We start from the raw sequence: 22,523 nt of genomic DNA on the forward strand, positions 1-22,523 counted from the left end.
GCGTGGAAAAGACCCGAGAAACGAGAGACGAATTTGCAGGGCAAGGATATATAATCCTTGTCTGCATTAACCGATCTTACATATTTGGAGAGACCCCAAAGTCCCAATTTGATCAACCAAGCCAAGAGAAAAGCAACGTGTCACTGCTGGGTGAAGAAGTGTGGCATTCATCCTCCCGCCTGCACAGTAGTAGATAGTGAGTCTCTGGTGTATAAGGCTGAGATGATTTTCATAGCAAATTGCGGAGTGGCCAGGAATAAACTTGGTTAACCCACAACGGGCCAACTGCTCCGAAAGAAACAAACCTCGGCCGTGTTGCTCAGCCTTTGTTATGGAGTTGCAGCTGCAGCTGCAGGCAAAAGAGAAGAGCTAAAGCGAAGAGGTGAGGTTGAAATCTTGGGCCCCAAAATAACTAGTGTCCGTTGCTGCAGTGCTTGGCATGGATACTAAGCCCAGCAAATGCAACCTCAAATTGCTGCTTATTAGTTGAGGCTGGTGCTGACTGGTCGGATATAGAACATCCCTACATATAATCCTTGGATAGTGCTTACTGTGTCGGTACGGTACCTTGTTCGACAGTCTGAGCATTGGAGTCCAGCACAGCACAGCAGAGTCGAATTTGGCTAATAAGCTGACAGTGGAGATTAGAAAAATCCTTTGAGGGAGAAAGACTTTTCTACTGTGCTGCAGTGTACACTACGTAGAGTATGTGAAGTACTTTGGTTGTAGTGGTTGGTGGGAGACTTTAAGTCTAGGGTTTAAGCATAGTGGCCAACTCTATCTTGAAACTAACAAAGCCAACGATCACGACTACACATATAGTATGATTTTAGTAACTCGAGCAAAAGAACGAAAAGACAGCAAAAGATCAATGCTTCGTGAAACTCATCTCAATCTGAACAGGGCTGAGTTACCTAGTGGGATCGCCGAGAGAGAGAAAAAGTGAGCGGGCTTTGGCCATCTTGGCTCCTTTGTTCACCTCTGACCCATGCATCCTCCAGCAACAAGACAGGCCCATATACGTACGGGAACTCGTAGAGCAGATCCACAGATAGAAACAGATGGTGTGCTGAACCGAAGCAGCAAAGCAGAGCAGTGAATTCGCTCAGCCCCCAGAAACTCTCAAGGGCCCCCCCCTAGACTACCTAGTCTCTTGACTCGAAGCCAAGAGATGCTCGAGCTGTCTACTGTCAGACCTCCTTATCCCGCCTTTGTCTAGCCCTGCCTCCTTCAATATCATCCCCTGCCCTGTCATGTACTGCCCTATGGGTTCGCCGTGGTACAACGGCAAGGTAAAAGGGACGAGGGTTACCGTTCCCGTCTGTTGTGGACTGTGACATTTCTCTCTTCATTACTCAGCTCCTCCCGCCTCGTTTCTCCTCCTCCTCTTTCTCTCGTTTTGTTTCTCTTTTGTTTCGTCACTTTCACTCTTGACCTAGAAACCTGCTTGCTCTACTCAAGCTGTTCCTCAGTGTTAACTAATTCACAATGGTTTCAAAGTCATTGCTAGTCCTCACGGCGGCTCTTGCTACGGCCTGGGCTCAAACAACAACAGACGAACCTACAGCAACAGCTGAGGAGTCTTCCACAGGAACTTCATCTGGAGAGGCAGTAACACACACTGTCAATGTTGGAGCAGTAAGTTAACATCATGGCCACATAAAGACACATCAATGCTAATTAGTATACAGTCCGGTCACAAGTTCACACCAAACGAGGTCAAGGCCGAGGTTGGTGATATTATTGAATGGCGCTTCTATCCCACCGACCACTGGGTTATTCGGGGAGACTATGACAATCCATGTATCCCCTATGAGTATATCGGCGTCAACCGCCAGGGTTTCTCAAGCGGCACACAAAAGGTTCAGGCCATCACCGACGATGTAAGTTGATCAAGTCTCTCAGCCTCGGCTCAGGTCAAGACAAGATGCTAACACTCAAAAAAAGGGCCCTCGATACCGAGTTCGCGTCAACAATACTGATCCTTTCTTCTTCTACTGCGGAGCTCCAGAGTCCTGCTCCAAGTGGAAGATGATGGGTGTCGTCAACCCTGTAAGATCTACACCGTTGCATACATGGTACTCATAAACTAACATAACATGCAACAGTCCAAGAATGAGACAATTGAAGGATGGCTCAAGAACGCAGAGGACGTCGACATGCAACTACGACCCGGAGACCCTTGGCCAAAGGAGGGAGAGTCAACTTCTACTGGCGCAACATCTGAACCGACCGCCGACAACAGTGATGAAGATGACGAGAGCAGCGGAAGCGGCAAGAAGTCTCTCTCTACTGGAGCCATTGCTGGTATTGCCGTCGGTGGTGCTGCTGTTCTTCTCCTCGCTGGTGCTCTTCTCTACCTCTGTGGACGACGAGGTGGCTTCGACAAGGCCTATCGCAAGAGTTTCCGCAACAGTGTTCCTTCTGCCCCTCCAGTTGTCGAGAACCCTTACTCGCCTCACCCAAGTGTCGCCGATCCCTGGGCTGCTCAGAAGAGCCCTGGGCTTGTGGCTGCTCCTTACGGCCAGAGCCCTCCTCTCAGCCCTCACCAGTCGATGCCCTATGGAACACACCCCGGCATGGTCGCTCAAGATGGAACCCCCATTTCATACCAGTAAGTTTATCTAATCTCGCTCTCATCTGCTTGTTCTAACTCTTTACAGCGAGGGTTACCATCAACCACCCATGGCCGCCTCTCCCGCTACAACTCCCAAGCCTCACGAGCAAATCGCCCCCGTGGAACTTCCTGGCTCTCCAGACCCCAACCATTCTCCTCTCCCCGCGTACAACAACAACAACAACAACAACAACAACAACAATGACGGAAGGGGATTCTCATGGAACGGGGATGAGCAGGGGTACCGTCCCACGAAATAGTTGTCACGTAATCGAAATTCAACAAGGCAGGTCGTACATATTACGGTGTATGCGAATCACTATAAAGCGGCGTTCAACGGGAGTGTCATGTTACACGGGAGTTCTGTAGGGAAAGCATTTTGTGATGATGCGGTTTTTGTGTTTTTTTAAAACTCACTTATACTTTACGATATCAGAGATTTTTAATCTTGTGGATGGCTTAGGGATATCTCAAACTTCATACCCTTGACTTGGATTCAGTCACTCACAATTATAGCTTGTTAGTACTATGAAAACAATAAGTTATTTTACTATATGAGTTTATTAAAGTGTACCAAATCCAAGATCTAAAGGCACCAACCATAGACGTAAAAACTCATCAAAAACCTGCCGGAAAACAAAGACTTCGATGACATGAAACTGAATCGCACACTCCGAGATTGACTCGAGACAACAAAGAAGTCGCAGTTGGTGCTGAAAATTGCTGAGGTCAATGCTTAGTCTCAGAACCTCGACGGCCAAGCTCAATTTGATCATCAGATGAAGAAAGCACAGGAGAGACTTGAGCCGCTGAGGTCATATGAGAACAAAGGAAAGGCTTGACGACTTGTTCTAAGTCATAATTGACTGATGAAACTCATCATGTTTGCACAATACGGACATCGCCTAACACCACATGGTCGAGCAATGATCAGTGCAGTTTGACCAAGCACACCAATGTTACGCAGAAACAACTGACTGCTTAGAAAAGGCCAGGAAATTTCAGGGTCACTGAGGCGATAAAATACGGTATTGATGAGAGTTTACAATGAAACTTGAGAGGCTTGTTCGTTCATCATCGTTGGGCCCCTGAACCAAGGCCTCAAGGTTTTACTCCCTAAGGAACTGGCCAACGAAATGAGAATCATTTCTATATCATCATTATCATCAGCCATAGGGTAAGTTATGTGATGCCACACGCCGCCAGACGGAACAGTCATACTTCACAAAATGTGGCATGCCAGAAACCCTAATTAGAACCAGTTGGTGTGGCTTCACCGAAGCATGACAATGCACCAAGACAAGCTTTCACGGAAGATCATTCACAGTGGAACCAAAACATTCGAAGAGCCGAACCGCCTTTTTAATTTTCATAGACCGTAGTTATCCCGTTTTTACAGAGACCCAATCCAGCCATGAGTGGCCAATCCATCCACGCCAGTGACACGTAAGAACTGGTGAACAACCCGTGCGTAGCAACTTCGAAATTCGTGAGGGGGCGTAACCGTGCAGATCTTTAGATAGAGATCGCTTAGTCGAAGAGACCGAAGCCCATATCCTCGTCGGACTCCTCCTTCTCCTCTTCCTTCTCCTCCTCCTTGGCCTCCTCAGCGGCACCGCCAGCGGCAGCAGCACCACCAGCAGCGGCACCACCAGCACCGCCGGAGGGAACGGAAGCGAGCTTCTCAGAGCCCTCAGCAATGAGCTGGATGATTGTTAGTACAGTACAGTCTCATAGTGAGTATCATTTAATCTTACCTCCTGGATGTCCTTGCCCTCAAGCTCGGAGATCAGGGTGTTGAGGCGCTCGTCGTCGGCCTCAATGCCAACGGACTCGAGAACGGCCTTGACATCGGCGGCAGAGGGGGAGGTGTTGCCTCCGAGGCCGAGAAGAAGGTAAGCTGCGAGGTGCTTCATTTTGATAGTGGTTTCTGATTCCAAAAGATATTAGAAAAAAGATCTTAATTGAAAAGATGTTGCGCTCGTTGAGTCCAAGCAGGGGGGGGAAAGGCACTGTTATATACTCACATCTGAAGTCGGAAGAGAACACGAGAAATCAATCACTTTAACCGCAAGTTGGGCGGAGACTGAAACCTTCGAGTTCGGTGGTGAGGTTGTTCGGTGTGACAAAAAGTAGAAAAGTTCGCGATCCCGTGAAAGCTAAAGGCGATTTTTGATCCTGTGGGAACCAGTACTTTGGCGAGACCGTGGGGTCACGTGCAGCGGGGTTTTTAGGCGCGTACTCACGCCGAAAGCACCTGAACCTTGAGACCTGAGGGTGATGGCGGGGGAGATCGGAACAAGACAAACGCCGGATCCGATAGACGCACCGCCACAGATTTTAAAGTCTCCACGTGACTGCGTTCAGCCTGTGGCGCTTTCCTGATTTCATGGCCTCGCCCATAAAGTTGGCTGTTGACTGATTCTTTGCTCTTCACTAACTGTGTGCTTTCCTCTTCTTTTGTTTCGTGATCGCCTGTATTTCAGGCGTATTTGATGAAATTTTCGAGCGAATACGACCACGAACAGCCCTCCTATCGACTCTGCGCCTCTTATCACCAGAAAGTCTTAAACTCTTGAGTTTAAAGACGTCAAAAAAGTGCCTGACGACAGACCGAGTGAACAAGCTTTTGCCAGCCGCTCAATGACTCACAATCCACGCCTGAGGCTACTTGTTCCTCTCTGTCTTTGAGGACTCTAGTCAACTGATATTTTTAAGTTTTTTGACTACATTAACGACGCGATGCCGGTGAGTAACTGTCCGGAGGCAAACTTCATGAGTATCAGGAAAAAGTTGACCATGGCTTTCAAGATTGGAGATCTCCTGGCCCAGATCAGCGGTAGTGATGAGGGGTCTTCCGTACCCCCCAAACAGGGCCTGGTCCGGTCGAACACGTTACCCAAGAGGAAGGCCGACGATGATCCTCGATCGAGTATTTCAAAGGCACCTCGAGTGACCACATTATCCAGTACCGTGGCACCACGAACGACACAATCCCCTACTGCTGTCTCAAGACCCAACCTCCCATCACGACCCGCCGACAGATCGATACCCTCACAACGACCCTCGAACCCCTCGAATGGCAGTAGTAAACCATCCGTCTTGTCGTCCAAACCCATGAATGGGGGTAACAGGGTCTCCAAGCCTGTTGCCCCCAGCAGACCGTCACCGGGTCCCGCTAGCGCATCTTCAGCACCACCGAAGAAGGGGTCTTTCGCCGAGATTCTTGCTCGGGCTCAGAAGGCCCAGCAATCGATGGGACAAGTTGGTAAGATCCAACACAAGAAGGTTGAAGGTGGTGCGTTGAAGAAGGTCAAGGAGGAGCCACCTGCCAAGGTCGATCCTCGAGCAGCCAAAAGTATGAAGCAACGTTCAGCACCTGCTCCCTCAGGCTACTCCGGTACAGCGAAACCAGGTCAAAGGCCAGCTCAACGGAATGGCGCGCCTGTGTCTGGAACCGGAAGGGATCCGCGTAACGGAAAACCCTTACCTCCGTCAAAAGCAGAACGTGGCAAGATAGCCGGCAGCAAGTCCTCAGGCAGAGCTGCACCCCCTGAGGAAGAAACCAAGAAGGTGAAGAAGGCCGCCATGGCTACGACTGGTTATACTGGCACAGCCAGACCCAGACCAGGAGGTGACGTCGGCAAGAAGAAGAAGGAAGCCCCTCGTGGTGGCGCATTACTCAGTGCCCCACGAGCTCCTCGTCCATCACGTTCAAAGTCACGATTTGAAGACGATTACGACGAGGATCTGGATGATTTTATTGACTATGACGATGAAGAAGACGACGGTGGTCCACGATATGATTATGCTTCCGATGGTTCTTCAGATATGGAGGCGGGCATGGATGATATCGACGACGAAGAGCGGCAAGCAGAGCGACTTGCCAAAATCGAAGATCTCAAAGAAGAGCGACTCGAGAAGCAACTCAAGGCCGAGAAAGAGGCTCGTAAGCGACAGGCCTTGGAAGCCATGCGTGGTCGGCGCTGATGATGGAAACATCTCGACGTCTACTTGTACCATCTATTTGGTCACTCACCTTAGTTGTGTCTATCGTGCTTGGAGCTTACTCCCATAGCATCGGACATTACCGACCCTCACTCACCTTTTGGATATCTGCACCATCCTTTCCCACTCGAGATTTCTTCGCACGCAAGCAACCGTCGAGGAGTTTGCTAGCAAGGGGCGTTTCACGAGCTTGACTTTTTGATCACATCTTCACAACTACACCTTTTTGCACTTTGCTTCCGATTGTTTTAGGTTCAGGGGCTACATTAGCGACGGAGTTGTCATCTTTCCTCACCCATTTTATTTCCCTTTGTTACGTCTTCATTCAGGGGTGGTTTGCATGGTTTTGGCAAAGGACACTGGCGATGCGGATGGATTACAGACAAGAAGGGGACAAAACCATTGAAGCTTTTTTTTTGTCAAGGGATGGCGAAGTCGATGTACTGTAGACAGAGATGGATATATGTAGACAACGCTTCACAATGGTATCGTTGTCTAGAAGTAATTGTTAAACCTCACGAGTCCTACGACATCCTATCATATACGCAAGACTTCCTGTTTCAACGTGATCTGTTCGTTTACAACTCTGGTGTTGTTTGAACCTCAGTTCCTTATTCTATCACTACGCCATTAGCACAACTTGAAGAGTACAGCGCACTCGCGCGATCATCGATGTCTTCTAGGTTGTTACTTCATTGCATACCAGTTGATAAACTAAACGTGTGTAACCATAAGAACCACAACTTTGCGGCGTCCATGAGTAGATTAATTGTTCATGTTGAGAAAGACTGGCTGGGCAATGCGCATGACAAAAGCATGAAATATATATTTTCCGATCCCAAGACGTCTAAAATTTAGACGCCATTAATGCCCTTGACTGATTAAATAACGCCTCATTTCCCAGTCCAATCCAAAAGCAATGCACCTCGTGAACGTCCCAACAAATGTGGTAAATAATCTTCAGTGAAGCTCACCACTGATATAGCCATACTCTTGAACACCGTCCAGACAACCTGACATCGTTTGGGTCCGTGGAAAAGGTGCAGACAACCCACAGCAAGCTCGACGTTTATAATCGGCTGTTATACTTATACACAGTATATAGAGAAACGTGAATTCCAGGCCAGGACAACTATCCTTGTAAGGGGTGCCAAGCCACAATCTGGCAGGCCAGATATCGATGAAGACAACATCGGGCCAGCACCGTGACATAAGTAGATCAAGGAAGATCGTCGCTCTTGGACGACTTGCCACCCGTGCTTCCATAAGGCCTCAGGTTCCATCCTTGATATGGTTTGACTCCCTGAGTGCTGCTACCGTTGGCACTAGGGATGATGGACGGAGGTGGGTTATGACGAGGCAAGTTAGGCTCTCGCTTGATAGGTGGAGGGGGAAGTGACGCCGATGCAGCAGGAAGAAGGCTTGAAGGAGGCGGATGGGCCGGTAGGTCAACCTTGACTGACTTTGTCTCCTTTTTGACCTCAGGCTCCTCAGGCTGCATGAGCCCCTTTTTGCGAAGATACTGGATTGACTGAAGGACAGTAAGATCTTCTTGCTCCTTGTCGTTGAGAATCAATCGTTGCTGAATAGTGAGCCGTCCATTGTTGGCCTCACGATCCTTCATGGCTGCTTCGCGGACTTCAGGATCATGGACGAAGCGGCACTTGCCCTTCTTGCCGCATGTTCCACCAGTGGAATAATATTTGCAATGCTTGGATACGTCGGCTTTCTTGGCCGGCGGAGGAGGCGGGGGAGCAACATGGGCACGAGTAGACATAACTTCTGGCTCGTCATCTGATGACTCCTCTGTTGGATCTCGCATCTCGTCACCTTCGTCGCCCTGTTCTCGCTTTCGCTTGATCGACGACTCAACTTTGCGCAACTGTCGTCTGAGTTTGTCGGCTTGTTTCTCTAGCGAGGAGGCCTTGTCTTCGCCATTCTGTGCCAACTCGGCATTCTTCTTGGCTTCTACGCGAGCCTTGGTGGGGAAATGCTTCTTTCTCTCCGCTAGGAAAGAGGCAACATCTTTGACACTGTAATTGTTAGCAATATTATAGCGGAAGGGCTACGAGTACTTACTTGAGTGTTTCTTGTCCGATCAAGTCCGTCAAAACCTTCTCCTCACCTTCGTCATCTTCAGACTCCGAATCCATACCAGGGGTAAGACCGAGCGTGTTGGTCTTGCGCTTCTTCTTCTTTCCCAAAGTTGGGGTTTCGGATTTGTGATGAGCAGAGTCGTTGTTTCCATGTTTCTGGTGACGTGACTTGTCATTTCCATGGTGACCTCCGCGACCTCGAGTGTTCCCGTCACGAAAGCCTCCTCTACCACGACGGTTGTTGTGGCCGTAGTAGCCGTCCTGATGATGACCAGGGGGTAGAGGGGGGCCAGGGTATGCCGGATACTGAGGAGGAGGAGGATAGTGAACTGCTCGTGGGTCATGAGGATAAGGCTGACCATAGCCATTAGCTGGTGGCATGGCTTCATGCTCATAGCCAGGTCGCACAGGACCATTTAACGGAGGCTTTGGGCCATTGCGGTCATTGTAACCACCGCGCCCTCTCCCGTTGCTATAAGGGCCTCCCGGGGGCTGTCCAGCACCACTCCACTGGGCCTGGTTTGGGGGAGGAGGTGGCCCTTGGTAAGGATAGGCCTGTGGAGCGCCGTAAGGTGGCTGTTGAGGGTATTGAGAGGGAGGGTATGGCTGGGCAGGATAGTTGGGATGGTAATTGCTTGGAGGCATAGAACCTTGCGGATGCCCATGAGGAGGATGCCCATGCTCTGGTCCCCATTGAGGCTGCGGAGGGTAGCTTCCTGCAGGGGGATGCGCGGCGCCGTAGGGGGGAGGGTTGTGATGGGGAGGATATGGCTGGCCATTGTATTCATAATGACCTTGAGGGGAGCCATGGTAGTCTCCACGGCCGCCATTGTAATGGCCACCGCGTCCTCGTCCATGATGCCCTCCTCGACCTTGGCCATGTTGAGGGTATGATGGAGCTTGTGGCCCATAACTTGAAGTTCCACCAGAAGAAGGCGGCGGTGGCGGAGGTGGAGGACCGTAACCGTAACCTGACATGGTGAAGGTAAGTGTTGATGACAATAGACGTAGGGGGGTCGATGCTCAGGTGGCAGGATTTGAAGATCGCGAAGGGCAAAGTCGGATTTTCAGCTGGAGATCGAAACTTCAAGGCGTGCGTTTGTAATTGAATTGATTGTTTGTTTGCAAAGTTACTCGATGGAGTGTCGGAATTCAGCGAGTCGAAAGTCGGGAGTGGTGAAAAATCTAGGGGAGTTGCTGTGACGGAGTAAAAGTTTACGTAGGATAAGACAACGTGAGAAAGAATTCAAGTGAAAGAGAGTAGGAATCAGAGTTAAAAATATCTTGTTGGAACTCTCAGGCTGGTAATTGAGGCAATGGCACCAGGACTGCAGTTGCCCGTTTGTGATGCCCTTTCCAAAAAAAAAAAAACGACGGCACGACAATGATTGAAAGATGGAAGGAGCTTCCTCTAGAGCGCCAGACTGTGACGAACTTCCCTGTACACCGCAGTCACGGTTGGTGTACCAGTCTTCTTTCAGAAGGCGGTGAGATGCTTGGAGCTCCAATTCAACCGAAGGCGGCTTAGCGGCACTGACATTCTTTTCTGCCGCTCTCAAGGTTATTTGGACGCTGAGAAACACCCTGAGGCTGGTACTGAAGAACCTCATAGAGCTGAATTTCTTTTCATAGGTCTTGAGCGATCTTTTATTTCTCCTTTATCCCTGACTTACCAGAAGACTCATATTGGCGCATTTCTCCCGCACTCGGTGTTCCAATGTTCATCTTGGTTTGTTTCACCCTGCTATAGATGCATGAATGAAGAACTCATAAGTTGTTTAGACGAAGATCGCCGACTTGGTGCAAATTGCGCCGGAGGATTTCTCCAAGCGCAGCATAGACGCAATCGAAGACAACATCAATGCCAAATATTCCAATAAAGTGAGATTTATTTTACGCATCGCACATTGAATCCGTGACTAACAGAGCGTTGCAGGTTATACAAAAGATTGGACTTTGTATCTGCTTGTACGATTTGCAGTGGGCTTCAGAAGGTCTCATTGGTCATGGCACAGGTTTGGTGAACGTGAACAGTGAGTAGAAATGCACTTTGAACTTGAGGTGAAGCTAATGGAGCATCGCGCAGCTGAGTTTCGTATGGTCGTATTCCGTCCCTTCAAAGGTGAAGTCATGATTGGCAGAATACGAAGTTCTACACCCGCAGGCATCAATCTGAGAACAGATTTCTTCGACGATATCTTTGTGCCATTTGAGGAGTTACCAGAGGGTGCTGAATAGTGAGAAGCCCGTGATGGTTCACATATGCAGACGCTAACACCGTGCAGCAACCACAGCGAACAACTCTGGATCTGGAATCTCGATGAGGATCGACTCTTCTATGATAACCATGAGATGGTTCGCTTTCAAGTAATCGATGAGGAGTGGCACGATCAAGCTCCCGCTGGACCAACACAAGCCGAAGATTCACCTTTGAAAACTCCGTACCGCATCAAGGCTAGTATGGCTGCTGAAGGATTAGGTGTATGCCTCTGGTGGGATGGAGCATAGTGTTGGATAATGGACTGAGGAATTATTGAAGAACAAGGGCCCAGGAAAAATATGTCACCGCGTTTTATTTGGCGTATGTACATTTGCTCGTTCTATGAATCTACGATTTGATACCCGCCAAAAGACGTTCCTCAACGTTGTCCAGAACAGAGTAGTGCTCCACAACGTTCAAGTTCTCAATCTCGGCCACGAACTGCTTGTGGGGGTCCTGGCCAGGACCACCCATCATGGGGTTAGGCATCTGCTGCGCTTGCATTTGCTGGGCAACCTGGCTGGCGGCTACATTGTGTTAGTGCATGATCAAGGAATTGCCAGATCAGGACGCCTACCATTGTCACTGCCAAGAAGGAACACATAAACAAACTGGAGACCGAAGATGCAAAGGAAGTACCAGCTGATACTGGACATCCATCGAGGATCCATTTCCCTGGTCTGAACACCAGCCTGGAGCATGCTCTTGAACTTGATAGTAATGGGGAAGGGCAGTTTCACTATTACGATTAGTCTTGTCTATATTCAATGATAATTCAACATACTGATGACATATCCACTGAAAAAGGCGTTAATCCAGCTCATGATGAGTGTATTGGGGATAATCATGGCCATATTGTTCTTCATCATACCCATCATTCCGTCCATAGCGCTGGGATCGGACAGAGGGTTGGCAGGAGGTTGGCCCTTGCGATCGGGCTCCTTAAGGTATGTTCCGGCCTCGTAATTGGTTGTCAGAGTATCACGTCGAGACTCGAATGCCCTCTGTGAGAGGACATGGTGGTTGGTCCGAAGAGCTACACCCCGAGCAAGGAAGCGTTGCTCACGCATCGCCTTTTCGTCCTGCTTCTTAGGCGCGGTTGCCATAAGGACAGATGCGTAATGACGGAGCACACCAGTCAAGACCATGACAATGGTGATGGGGATAAGGATCCAGTAGCTACAAGCTCAAGTTAGTGGTTTAGTCCATTGGCGGATCGGTCGGGAGGCGACGAACAATAACTGAGGATCCCTATGAAGGGTCTGAACCGGAGCTTGCGCCATGATGTCGATATTCGAGGACGTGGAATAGCAGCGTTGGGAAAGGCGAAGCTGATGTCGCGTTGCAATGGAGCTGTTGGAGATGTGAGGTTCAAGGCCGTCAAATAGCCACGATTCAAGGCAACTGACGCCACATGTAAGGCGGAGCTGCATGATTGGTGGCGGTACACTAACGACCCTGGAGCAGCCACACGTTACGGAGGGCCTTAGCTGTTCCGGGCTAGGCTTTTGATGAAGGGACAGCTATCCACATGCTTCAGCCCCACGACAGACTTCCCATGACAGCGAGTCTCTATACTTATACACAGAGAAAACGGCCACTTTCTTTAGCAACATACCACAGCACTCAATTTCTCCGACACAAGCCATTGCAGGCTTATAATTCATTATGGCCAACGCCGCTGAAAAGATCTCGGTCTATAATCTTGCTGGTAAGCTTTCCAGCTCCTTATAAACTCTTATACGGGACAATCTTCTGACACGGTGGCTCTTCGCGACACAGATCTCAAGAACACATCCGACGATGCTATCCCCAACTACCTAAACTCTCTCAAGTTCCGCCAATCTCACACCCTCACCGATGTCCGTCTTGCGCTCGGATACACTGCTTTCGGTATTGCAGCTGCTTGTTTCCTCTGGGACTACAAGCTAGGCTTTGAGAGCACGAAATACTACACAGCTGCTGCCGTTACGCTCTACACCTTGATCAATGGCGTCTTGACACTATGGATTATGTTCCGTGAAAAGGGTGTTGTGTACGAGGGAACTTCACCCTCAGGAGAGAAGGTCAGGCGAAGTTACTCGCATCTTCTTTACAGTCTACTAACACCTTTGTTAGATCTCCATCAGCAGCTCTACAAAGAAGAACGTCCCCATCTACAACCTTACTATTACTGTCACTGATAAGAACTCGAAATCCACCGTTCACAAAATCTCTAAGCCTTTCAGCGGCTGGTTCGACCAGACTGGCCAATTTGTTGCTGTTCCCTTCCAGGAGCTCCTCGCCAACTCAGTACCTTTGATCGGCAAGCGGGACCCCAAGCGTGTCACCGTCTCTAAGGAGTTGTTGGATGCCAGCCCTGATGTTCTCGATGCTATTCTGGCTGCCAACGCCACTGGTGCCGAGGCCGCATCCACACCAGAAGTAACTGAAAAGAAGGGTGGCAAGCGACGCAAGGCGTAAAAAGGGGTATAGTGTAGCTTAAAGAGAATAAGAAGTGGTTATATATAGTATGGCGTTTGTAGGGAATCATCTTGATACCATGCACTGACAGGACAATGTCAGAACTCCGGCAGAACTTCTGATTATGGTTCTTGTGCTTAATTATTGTCCAATTCTGAATGATCTCTTTGTTATATGAACCTTTCTCGACTACCTATCTAGCGCCAATCACCGAAAGGAGATCAAGTCCCATCATCCTATCACATTGCCTCTATGTAAAAACAGCTCGTCATCTTACTTGAGATCTGCCCAAGCTGCCCTGGCCAATCGTGCTGTCTTTCTCACCTCTCGTACGCGGTGTCCACAGACCAATGTCAACTGTCGTTGCACTTGAGGCGCATGTGGTATCAAGTGCTGGGAGTCGTATGTCTGTGGTAGGCTCCCCACGATCTCCAGCGCAAGCTTGCCGCAAGCACCCTCCGTCTCTACATCAGCAGATGCGGGAGACGGTTTATGTGAGAAGACACTGCTGCAGATCTTGATGATGCTTCGAATGTGCCCCTTACCCTTCTCGGGAGCCTCTGCGAGTGTATTCTTAATCACATCCAGGGCGGCCTTGGTTTCAGGGCCGATGCCACTGTTTTGCGCAACGGCGATCGAGATTCGGAGGATGCTGTCTGCATCGGCTTCATAAATTGGGAAGTTCATGTGCTTAACCATGAGCAACACGGCGATGCTGTAGTTCGCCTTGACCTGTTGGTCCTGGACCTCTGTTTCCTTTCCAGTAGCGGCTCGTAGCATTGGGCTGACAAGTTGGAAATAGACCTTCTGGGTCCAGAGAGGCTTGACGATGGCATAACACTCTTTGGTAAGCGGTTGCTGGGGGGCCACGATCATTTCAAGTCGTCGAGCAAGTTCAGTGCCAAGCTTGGGATCCTTAGGCGATTCCTTGACCACATCTAACAGTGTCTTGGCCTCCTTGCCGCTATATCGTCTGACCATTCCCGCAACAAGGGCATAAATGGAGGTGATTTGCTCCAAGCGAGAGGCGTCATTTCCTGATGTAGATGCGGGCGAGAGACTCGAGGATCGTTGTTCCAGAGCTGTTATGAGGCTTGGAACAGTCTCAACTTTGAACTTGTTTGCTAGAATAGTCAAGATGGAAAGAGTCACTGGTCTGCTGAAGTTTGTGTCCGCTGCGAACCCGCTGAGAATCAACTCTTGGGCAACCCCAATGTCAAACTACAATCAAGTTAGCGATAAAGAATACGGGCTATGATCACAGTGACCTTACTAGACGAGATACTGCTGATGGTTGCAAAGCTTGCAGTATACCAAAAGCTAGAACATTTGGCGCTTCGGATGCTAACCAACTCCAAGATGAGCCATTCTCCAAGCTTGACTGAGTTTCCGGTGCCGTCTGGGGAACCCTAATCGACTCATCACGAAAGAGGCTAATTGCAAAACTCTCGGCTTTGAGTGATGTTTGTTGAGTTTCACTGAACTCGTGGATGACAAAGCCTGCAAGAGTGGAAATAAGATGAAGGTACTGGTGTCCAGAGACTTCATCGACATTGGCGAAGTCATCACTCAAACTCAGAGCTTGTTTGCCTGTCTGAGGATGTGTATCAACTACCTTGGTTGCTCGGCGATAGAGTTGTCTAGCAATGAATAGGGTAACGAGTAAGAACTCGCTTCTAATCTCGGCCACAGAGGCTGACTGAGGAACTTGGCTATGATATTCAGGAGACGACTCAGTTACATTCTCCCCGCCAAGCAGACTCAAGGCAGGGTACGTAGAGCCGATCTTCTGTAAGGGCTCGTCTTCGATGGAGAATTCTTTGTCGGGGTTCTTTGCCAAGCAGGCGTCGTTGAAATATCGAATAGTGGATTGGATTGTAGCGACCAGGGCACACCAAATTTCAGGATCCGACTTGGACTCGAGCGAATCAAAGAGTTCTGATAGGAAAGCGCGGATAGAGTAAATGAAGTGATCGAAACCGTCGCGTGGTGTGAAAGGTAGTTCTGAGGAGCCCAGGTATGCAACCAAACCTCCAAGAGTCTTGATCGTCTCAACCGTATCGGGAACATTACCATTTTGTCGGCTAGAGCGAATGATGCTCAAACTCTCATCCACTAGGCCGTCGAAGCCACGAGGGAAGTACCGAATAGCCCGTTGGAGAGCCTGGGCAGCATCGTTAATGAGTTCATCGCCCCCAGATGATCGAGGATACCCGGGACCCGACTTCTTGAGAATGGCAAAGAGAGATGAGCAGATTTCTGAGCAAGTTGACTCGGGAAGTAATCGCTGAGAGATGTCGCTTGCGCCGTTGTTGGACAGATCCAATGACTTGGAGGGCCGTTGGCAAACCAAAACTCCAGCTCCCGGAACTGCTTGTGTAGCAACCTTTATATCATCATATGAGGCATCCGGTTTAGAGCCAAGACTGACAGGGTTCTTAAAGGTGTCTTGGTAAAGAGATTTGAAGAAACCGTCGATGGCAGCAAAATCCTCTCGGTCCTCAGCAGCCATATTTGTGTCAACTAGTAAGAAGCGGGTTTCTAGGATGATGTGCAAGACCTTCAGAAGATCCTGGGTGTGAACGGGTGCCTTTGGATGTCGCAAGTTCTCTTTGATATGCGTGATAACGGGAGCAGCCATTAGGACAAAAGCGCTTGGCTTGGAGCTCAAGACACTAACCATGAGTCGGCCGGCGGACGAGGCATACATGGTTGTCGCGAGGTCTGGTACGCAGTCTCGGGTAACCGATAGTGTGTAATCGCGGAGGCTATCCCCAGCGAGTCGTCGAGTGAGAGACTTGAGAACTTCCAATGTGCCCCAGATGGTATCTTCTATTTCGCCATTTCGAACCTCGTATTTCAAGCTGCCCCATATTTGGTTGGCGTAGGGAGCAATTGCCTTTTGTGGATGGCTGTACTCATCGAGACAAGCTTGCATGGTTTTGAGGATATCGAGCTGGATTTGGTCAGCTGAATTTCTCTTTTTAAAGAATGGGGCTTACTAACCTTGACATTGACCGTTACAGCATCTCCCTGATCCAGTTTGCCCAAAAGGAACGGAAAGACCTTATCAGCTAATAAGTGGTTTGCTGAAAAGCACTTTCGCAGTTGTAGCTTCAACTCTTCAGGGGTAATTGCAACCTGAGATGCTCTAGGGAGCGAAATGGGGAAGTATGGCTTGAAAACACCATACACCTCCTCCAATACATCTTGAGAGACTGTATACTCAGACATGAACAATCTCAAGATATCAAACCACATCATCAAACACTCAGGGTCTCGCTCACTTCTGCACAGTTGAATCAAGTCGAGCATAAAGCCAGCAGACGAGCCATGTGTGTTCTGTAAGTCGCTGGCGACACCAGGAGTTGTCATGAGTAGTCGTATGAGCTCGTAGATTTCGAGTCTGGTCTTAGATACTTGGCGTGGGAAGTCGTCCTTGAGGGAGCACACTTTCTGGATAATGTCGTGTCCCATATGCCGTTGGAAGGACTTCATGGCGACTATCCTAGATAGAGCGCTTGCGGAGGGCATAATTCCAGCTTTATGATCGACCTCGAACATGGCTCCGAAGAAGCTGACCAATAGTTTCACTGATCAATTGTTAGACGAAATCGTAGTCATGTTTTGTACATGAGCTTACCTTGACTGGGTTTCAGAATATCATTGCTTAGGAAATCCAACGTCCGTGATAGAAACTCAAGCGCTATTACAGTTAGACATGGCCGGTGCCACGATGTATGAACCGAGACTCACCTTTTGCCCTCGCCGTCCAATCTGGTGTCTCATTCTCGGCCTCATTACCACCACCTGGCATCCAAGGTTGCACAGCTTCGACCCATCGAGCTACAGGGTTTGTATTGGTCGCTGCAGTTTGAATCTCTAGACAAAGTCAGAACATCTTCATTTAGCAGGGATGGACTAAAGTACCGTTGGCAGCCTTCTTGGCTATCGCTGTCTGTTGCCCCTCATTGTCGGCCAGAACAAATTCAAGAGCCCACTGCCTAAAGTCCGCCATCGTGGACAATTTGAGACTGCACAGTCCCTTTAATCGTCTTTTAGGATGTAAAAAGCCGACAAATCGCCCAATACCACACAATCTGTATAGCGAAACTTGCAACTTTGCCCCTCGAGTTTGCGATAGTGAATTGGCAAAAAGTTGATGCCCACCAAAAGCGGTGAAATTGTATGGCGGGGTAGTTGAGCACTGTAGTTGGCTTTCTGCACAGTGATGTCAAAGTAAGAAAATAATATGAGAGACGTTGTGAAATAAGGCCCGGATTCTTTGGTATATCCTGGGTTTCGAGGTTTTTGATATAAGTCTTATCAGATTGGTCCAATTGCTGAAGCCCTCTTTGTCATCATGCCAAACTCCGAAGCCGGCCATCGACCTCAACGGAGATGTCCCGTCATTCCGCAGACACGGCCCCACTACAGTATTTCTTAAGTGACGACAGCGAATTTTGGTGGTCAATCCCTGTATTTCTTTCTCCGTCATCGACCTTCAAAACACATCAACACAGCTGAGCCCGACACGTCCACAGGTGGCTTGTCGACTCAATTGACCTTCAGCATGGCCTCACTACGAATTCCTGCCCTTCGCCGGCTTGTAGCCGCTCCCATACGCACCACCCGAGCTATCAACCAGCGACGATGGGCTCAAGTTCACGATATTCGCTTCCTCGCGACAACCCAACCTTCGCAAGCCGTCGTCGAGAAGTACAAAGAGAAGCTGAACCAGAAGGCTCAAAAAGAGGGCCTCCAGAGCATCGACCAGCTCAAGGCAGCTTACGCTGACAAAATTGATGCTGAGCGTCGAAAGAGTGGTATTGAGATTCCAGTTGGAACAATTCCTCAAGCACCCGAAACGCCAGTTGTTCAACCTAACGCCGACAACCCCCCTGGACAAGACCAACCAACCAGAGACCCTCGCGATCCTCCTACCACTCCTCCTCAACATCCTCCAGCCGGCTCGGATAAGCCTGCTATTAAGACTCTAAATGACATCATTGACCTCCCCAAGGCACGGGAGCTTCCAGAGAAGGAGCTTACAGCTATCTGGCGTCTACGACATGCCTCATCTGAGCAGAACCTCTGTGCTGTAATCCCGATGTCTACATACAAGGCCATGGAGGACGCTGCACGAACAGCACCTCAATTCGTCCTCCCAGTGCCTCATCCCTCCCAAGGCGCAGAGATTCACTTCCTGCAGTGGACCTTTGATGCCGCGTCCAAGACTAGCACTGTTTTGTTCACCCAGCTTGCTGAATACAAGAACAGAGGCGAGTTTGCGCAGCCTCATACTACCATCACACACCACCTCGACCTTGCCGATGAGCGAGGTCTGGTTTTGATGCAGGGTCAGGTCCTGCCTGACCGAGGTGTTACACCAGAGAACGCCAAGTGGCTTCTCATGTCTCTACAGCGATTCTACGGTGGTTGGGATGGTGAGGAAGTCGAGCTGACTGGTGAGCGTAAGGATAGGGCTGAGGAGCGAAAGAAGCTGCTGAACTGGTTCGCAGCTGGCGATTCAAGATTCAGCGTTGATAAGCTGCTGGAGGAGGCTGAGCGCATGGGTTAAGTATGGGGGCATTCAGTTTCAACCACGAGTTTCGCACCATGGTTTTGTGTTATTACAGGCAAAGAGCGCGACATCCACCTATGAAAGGCAATGAATTGTAGAATATACGACTAGTGTACAAGATAATTTAAACACCTACCACGTCCTACGAAACTCTCTCGTTTGCCATGATCTCGTTTCTTCGATATAAAGAGGTTGTAGACTTGCTACTAAGCACTGCAATTGATGCAGGCGCTGTAATTAGTATAAGAGATCATGTTAACTTAATCCATGTTTAAAATAGCATGTCTGAACTCGTTGCCTCGGTATTCAACATAACATGTACCAACCTCAACGCCATCCAAACAACACCACCGCCCCATAGCGAAATTCAACTCGAGGTATCTGAAAGTGCTGATGTTCGCAAAGCCAAGCAGAGGTATCCATAACATGATATCAATCCATATATGCTCCAATCCGTATATCCTTTTTGTGTTCCATGTATATCCGCATCCCTCTTTCATCTCCGTGTATTAGTTCGTGTCTATCGTTATGTCTCTTTGAACACTTTCTAAGTCTCGCCGCTACTACTCGATTGGCACTCCTCTACCACATCTTCTTTGACAGACAGTTTCTCCTTTTCTGGTAGCACCGCCTCACAACCTTCAGGGACGCGGCAAATATCGCGTGCATTGCATGTCTTCCATAGAACCTCACGTACTTCTTTGAAAACCTGATCGACCGCATCCATCGCCCAGATGACATCTAGATGTTCGTATTCAGGAATCACCTTGCTGTGGACCAAGTTGACATGAGGCTCGCGGCCCTTCTCAAACCGCCGGAGCAGTTTCCTTCCGTCAACAAGATCGTCGTTACCACAAACCCACATAGCCATAGGTGGTGCTTGTTTGTTGTACCACGCGGTAGAGCCCTTGGGATGTTTTCGATGAGCTTCGAGCGCCGATGAGGTCCTTGGTGTCACGGGCCGTCCATCTCCCTTGGAATCCATGTGCTCCTCAGCTCTAACAATCTCTTTCGTCGACAAGATACATTTGTGCTTGGCAAAGCACTCTCGGCCAAGCCACCATCGCATAGACTCGGCGCTGACGTAAACAGGCGCAAACTGGAACATGCGATTGCGAAGACCACGATCCCAACGGGCGTCAGTCCAGTCAAAGAGAAACGAGAAGACTTTGTAACCAAGCCAGCCATATAGACGGGGATCCAACAGTTTGTGCATCTGCATCATGAAAGGAATGAATGCATGGATGCCAAACATGAGACGAAATAGACCTGGCGAAATGATTCGCATGAACTTGAAGTACATTTTGCCGATTAACGGGCCAGCATATGCGGCTGGGGCGAGAGCGCAGAATACGGTCAGCTTCTCGCCCAGCTCAGGTCGCTGTTCTTTGGCCAAAGCGACAAAGGTTTGAGTTGTACCTTGGGAGTGGCAGATAAGTCCAATCTTTTCGAAACCCGTCTCTGTGATGACCCGCGACGTCAACGCGGGAAGATCGAAAACACCCATCTGTCTAATATTCCAGCACCACATCCTCGGGTCGTTGTACTCAAGCAGTGCATGCTTGGGCTTGAACCCACAACGGTTGTTGCCAAGCCACACGTCATAGCCAGACTTGCACAGCCAGAAAGCGAGAGAGTCGTCATCATTACAGCAATAAGCACCCGAGCTTTGTAGGAGGCCATGCATGAGCAGCACGGGGAACTTTGGCTTCTGTGATGGGTCTTTGAGCTTCTTCCTCTGGGATTGGAATACTTCTGGCCCTCGATCGGACCTCAAGCTTTCCTCCAATTCGGTATACTCTTTGGGGTCGTAAACATGCCATAAGTCAATTATGAATCCGTCTTCGGTCTGAACCTCAAATGTCTCAACATCTAGACCAACTCTGCGCGCATAATATGCGACGTCACAGATGATTGGGTCTGGTCCGCCTTCGGTTGGTGGGAATTCCTCAGCATTTTCCATCCTGTCTAGCGTTCGTCCGTTTGATGATTTTTGCTTCCAAGACTTTTCTTGCTCGCGTCTTGCTTGAGCTCTGCGTTTCTCTTCTTCATAGAACGGCCTATCAGAATCAGGATCGCGAAAAGTCAGCCGGTACCAGATGTTCTTCCAGATCATGGGTATCGTCGTAAACAATGAGCCCAAGACGATAACGCCGAGAAATGCCAGACTGAGAAAGAATGCGCTGATTCGAAAGAACATGCATTGAAGATTGCGCAACATATTGGGAGGTCCATATAGCGGCAGTGGAGGGAAGAGAGGATTGGTATGAGAAGGGGGTGTTTGTTTTCGCAATGTGCTGTTGCTGTTGGACTTTTGTAGAGATGCGCCATTCTGTTCTGAAGGCAACTCAACAACCTTTTTTTGCTTGGGGTTTGCGTTCTCGACATTGGATATTTTCTCCTTGGTTTCGTTTCCTGCTTTGATTTCGACACTCTCAGGCTCGCCTTGAAGCTCTTCCCTCAGGACATTGAGCTTATGCGCCTCCTGCAATGGCACACCCGGGAGTCGTTTTCCATCTGAAGTGATGATAACAGGGTCATGAGGCGTAACAAATTGTGCTTCGATGGCAACTCCGGGGTCTTCGCCCGTTGGATGTTGGTGTGAGAGCTTCTCAGCTTGTTGTGTGAATTGGACGGCTGTCTCGGCTAGTTTCTTGCCAACGACTTTAGGGTGATGCTCCTGCGTCGCAGTTGACGAGCCATGCTGTTGTTGTGTCATAGTTTCTATGCAATTATCAATTATGATGGCCGACTCGGTCAGTAAAGAATGTGTAGATACCAGATGATAATGTGGCTATGGCTGTGCAGAACAAGTAGTCAAGCGATTGGACGACTGCCGGCCTTGAGATGCGCTGTGGAAGAGAGATCTACTGTTCAGGGAACAATTCGCATGTTGGACAGGGGATTATAAAGGATTACGGAGATATAAATCCAGGACGGATATCGCCAGTGCGAAAACAGGTCAAGGATCGATAAAAAGAGGGTGGGATCATAAGGAGAATAGATCAGATGGTGTACGTCCAATATTCCACTTAACGGACAGACCGATTGTTGGCTTCAGTCTCGGTTGTTATGCGGTGTATAAGGGACTGGCGTCATGATAAGAAACTGTCTAGATCGAGGTCTTTTCTTTTGTGATGGTTAAAAAGAAGGAAAAAGCCGTTTCAAACTCATCAAACAGGCCAGCAACGTTTAATCATGGGAAGTGACAGGGCAATCAACTGTGAATGGTCACTAAGATAGAGTTGCGTCATGGGAGGTCGATAGGAGCAGAGTTTTGGCCAGACAGCCGGATTTGTGGCGGGAACTGAGACTTTGATGAGCGATGATCCTTGCTGAAAAGCATGTGAAGGCTGTCAAAAGGGGTCTAAGAGATCATCTAATTTGCGTTCTCAGCTGTATGTTTTGGGTGATCATGCTGCAATAGAAATGATATGCACTGCCAACGGCCAAGAATTGATGATGCGTATAACATTCTGGATCTGAGTACTGTTT

At 49.1% G+C, this 22,523-nt stretch overlaps 10 protein-coding genes across 10 annotated transcripts; 5 read left to right on the forward strand and 5 right to left on the reverse strand.

Moving 5' to 3' along the window:
* Positions 1-1,488: 1,488 nt before the first annotated feature.
* Positions 1,489-3,007, forward strand: FOBCDRAFT_263167 (uncharacterized protein; the record flags this gene model as incomplete). Its single annotated transcript, XM_031188693.3, has 5 exons — positions 1,489-1,638; positions 1,692-1,883; positions 1,948-2,052; positions 2,109-2,614; positions 2,664-3,007. The coding sequence occupies 5 exons, from the start codon at positions 1,489-1,491 to the stop codon at positions 2,875-2,877; spliced, it is 1,167 nt and encodes a 388-aa protein (XP_031035958.2). The 3' UTR covers positions 2,878-3,007.
* Positions 3,008-3,957: 950 nt separating this feature from the next.
* Positions 3,958-4,811, reverse strand: FOBCDRAFT_229211 (60s acidic ribosomal protein-domain-containing protein). Its single transcript, XM_031188692.3, has 3 exons — positions 4,645-4,811; positions 4,375-4,547; positions 3,958-4,321 (listed from the first exon to the last, which is right to left on the reverse strand). The coding sequence occupies exons 2-3, from the start codon at positions 4,531-4,533 to the stop codon at positions 4,148-4,150; spliced, it is 333 nt and encodes a 110-aa protein (XP_031035957.1). The 5' UTR covers positions 4,534-4,547; positions 4,645-4,811; the 3' UTR covers positions 3,958-4,147.
* A 605-nt stretch (positions 4,812-5,416) lies between these two features.
* FOBCDRAFT_205150 (uncharacterized protein) lies at positions 5,417-6,607 on the forward strand (the record flags this gene model as incomplete). Its single annotated transcript, XM_031188691.2, has 1 exon — positions 5,417-6,607. The coding sequence occupies one exon, from the start codon at positions 5,417-5,419 to the stop codon at positions 6,605-6,607; it is 1,191 nt and encodes a 396-aa protein (XP_031035956.2).
* A 776-nt stretch (positions 6,608-7,383) lies between these two features.
* FOBCDRAFT_47454 (uncharacterized protein) lies at positions 7,384-9,846 on the reverse strand. The gene is made up of 2 exons (XM_031188690.3): positions 8,705-9,846; positions 7,384-8,658 (listed from the first exon to the last, which is right to left on the reverse strand). The coding sequence occupies exons 1-2, from the start codon at positions 9,697-9,699 to the stop codon at positions 7,845-7,847; spliced, it is 1,809 nt and encodes a 602-aa protein (XP_031035955.2). The 5' UTR covers positions 9,700-9,846; the 3' UTR covers positions 7,384-7,844.
* A 442-nt stretch (positions 9,847-10,288) lies between these two features.
* Positions 10,289-11,272, forward strand: FOBCDRAFT_229216 (RNA polymerase III subunit Rpc25-domain-containing protein). Its single transcript, XM_031188689.3, has 5 exons — positions 10,289-10,450; positions 10,504-10,602; positions 10,658-10,754; positions 10,808-10,958; positions 11,007-11,272. The coding sequence occupies exons 1-5, from the start codon at positions 10,439-10,441 to the stop codon at positions 11,227-11,229; spliced, it is 582 nt and encodes a 193-aa protein (XP_031035954.1). The 5' UTR covers positions 10,289-10,438; the 3' UTR covers positions 11,230-11,272.
* Positions 11,273-12,350, reverse strand: FOBCDRAFT_229219 (integral membrane protein DUF106-domain-containing protein). The gene is made up of 4 exons (XM_031188687.3): positions 12,218-12,350; positions 11,766-12,160; positions 11,559-11,720; positions 11,273-11,508 (listed from the first exon to the last, which is right to left on the reverse strand). Exons 1-4 carry the CDS (start codon positions 12,262-12,264, stop codon positions 11,330-11,332), a joined length of 783 nt encoding a protein of 260 aa, XP_031035952.1. The 5' UTR covers positions 12,265-12,350; the 3' UTR covers positions 11,273-11,329.
* Positions 12,351-12,539: 189 nt separating this feature from the next.
* Positions 12,540-13,520, forward strand: FOBCDRAFT_47465 (signal peptidase complex subunit SPC2). Its single transcript, XM_031188686.3, has 3 exons — positions 12,540-12,692; positions 12,764-13,047; positions 13,100-13,520. Exons 1-3 carry the CDS (start codon positions 12,650-12,652, stop codon positions 13,442-13,444), a joined length of 672 nt encoding a protein of 223 aa, XP_031035951.1. The 5' UTR covers positions 12,540-12,649; the 3' UTR covers positions 13,445-13,520.
* Positions 13,521-13,608: 88 nt separating this feature from the next.
* Positions 13,609-17,462, reverse strand: FOBCDRAFT_297006 (Dos2-interacting transcription regulator of RNA-Pol-II-domain-containing protein; the record flags this gene model as incomplete). The annotated part of the gene is made up of 6 exons (XM_031188684.3): positions 13,609-14,665; positions 14,718-16,400; positions 16,451-17,037; positions 17,088-17,150; positions 17,201-17,326; positions 17,375-17,462. The coding sequence occupies 6 exons, from the start codon at positions 17,460-17,462 to the stop codon at positions 13,718-13,720; spliced, it is 3,495 nt and encodes a 1,164-aa protein (XP_031035949.2). The 3' UTR covers positions 13,609-13,717.
* Positions 17,463-17,886: 424 nt separating this feature from the next.
* On the forward strand, positions 17,887-19,178 carry FOBCDRAFT_229225 (ATP11 protein-domain-containing protein). The gene has a single exon (XM_031188683.3). The coding sequence runs from the start codon at positions 18,018-18,020 to the stop codon at positions 19,023-19,025; it is 1,008 nt and encodes a 335-aa protein (XP_031035948.2). The 5' UTR covers positions 17,887-18,017; the 3' UTR covers positions 19,026-19,178.
* A 100-nt stretch (positions 19,179-19,278) lies between these two features.
* Positions 19,279-22,157, reverse strand: FOBCDRAFT_229226 (Alpha/Beta hydrolase protein). The gene is made up of 2 exons (XM_054706486.2): positions 21,808-22,157; positions 19,279-21,752 (listed from the first exon to the last, which is right to left on the reverse strand). Exon 2 carries the CDS (start codon positions 21,745-21,747, stop codon positions 19,576-19,578), a length of 2,172 nt encoding a protein of 723 aa, XP_054562461.1. The 5' UTR covers positions 21,748-21,752; positions 21,808-22,157; the 3' UTR covers positions 19,279-19,575.
* Between the last annotated feature and the right edge of the window lie 366 nt (positions 22,158-22,523).

This window comes from Fusarium oxysporum, chromosome VIII (genome assembly GCF_013085055.1).
Source record: "Fusarium oxysporum Fo47 chromosome VIII, complete sequence".
NCBI lineage: Eukaryota > Fungi > Ascomycota > Sordariomycetes > Hypocreales > Nectriaceae > Fusarium > Fusarium oxysporum.

What these genes read in the sequence shown, in the direction of transcription:
- FOBCDRAFT_47454 (XM_031188690.3), bottom strand. Translation starts at nt 9,699, where the DNA reads ATGTCAGGTTACGGTTACGGTCCTCCACCTCCGCCACCGCCGCCTTCT. An exon ending in ATCGGACAAGAAACACTCAA is followed by an intron (nt 8,659 to 8,704) that starts GTAAGTACTCGT and finishes TAACAATTACAG; the next exon opens with TGTCAAAGATGTTGCCTCTT.
- FOBCDRAFT_229225 (XM_031188683.3), top strand. Translation starts at nt 18,018, where the DNA reads ATGGCCTCACTACGAATTCCTGCCCTTCGCCGGCTTGTAGCCGCTCCC.
- FOBCDRAFT_229226 (XM_054706486.2), bottom strand. Translation starts at nt 21,747, where the DNA reads ATGACACAACAACAGCATGGCTCGTCAACTGCGACGCAGGAGCATCAC.
- FOBCDRAFT_47465 (XM_031188686.3), top strand. Translation starts at nt 12,650, where the DNA reads ATGGCCAACGCCGCTGAAAAGATCTCGGTCTATAATCTTGCTG. An exon ending in CTCGGTCTATAATCTTGCTG is followed by an intron (nt 12,693 to 12,763) that starts GTAAGCTTTCCA and finishes TTCGCGACACAG; the next exon opens with ATCTCAAGAACACATCCGAC. An exon ending in CTTCACCCTCAGGAGAGAAG is followed by an intron (nt 13,048 to 13,099) that starts GTCAGGCGAAGT and finishes CACCTTTGTTAG; the next exon opens with ATCTCCATCAGCAGCTCTAC.
- FOBCDRAFT_229211 (XM_031188692.3), bottom strand. Translation starts at nt 4,533, where the DNA reads ATGAAGCACCTCGCAGCTTACCTTCTTCTCGGCCTCGGAGGCAACACC. An exon ending in AGGGCAAGGACATCCAGGAG is followed by an intron (nt 4,322 to 4,374) that starts GTAAGATTAAAT and finishes ACAATCATCCAG; the next exon opens with CTCATTGCTGAGGGCTCTGA.
- FOBCDRAFT_229216 (XM_031188689.3), top strand. An exon ending in AGGTTTGGTGAACGTGAACA is followed by an intron (nt 10,755 to 10,807) that starts GTGAGTAGAAAT and finishes AGCATCGCGCAG; the next exon opens with CTGAGTTTCGTATGGTCGTA. An exon ending in TTACCAGAGGGTGCTGAATA is followed by an intron (nt 10,959 to 11,006) that starts GTGAGAAGCCCG and finishes AACACCGTGCAG; the next exon opens with CAACCACAGCGAACAACTCT.
- FOBCDRAFT_229219 (XM_031188687.3), bottom strand. Translation starts at nt 12,264, where the DNA reads ATGGCGCAAGCTCCGGTTCAGACCCTTCATAGGGATCCTCAGTTATT. An exon ending in CATAGGGATCCTCAGTTATT is followed by an intron (nt 12,161 to 12,217) that starts GTTCGTCGCCTC and finishes TTGAGCTTGTAG; the next exon opens with CTACTGGATCCTTATCCCCA. An exon ending in CCTTCTTGGCAGTGACAATG is followed by an intron (nt 11,509 to 11,558) that starts GTAGGCGTCCTG and finishes AACACAATGTAG; the next exon opens with CCGCCAGCCAGGTTGCCCAG.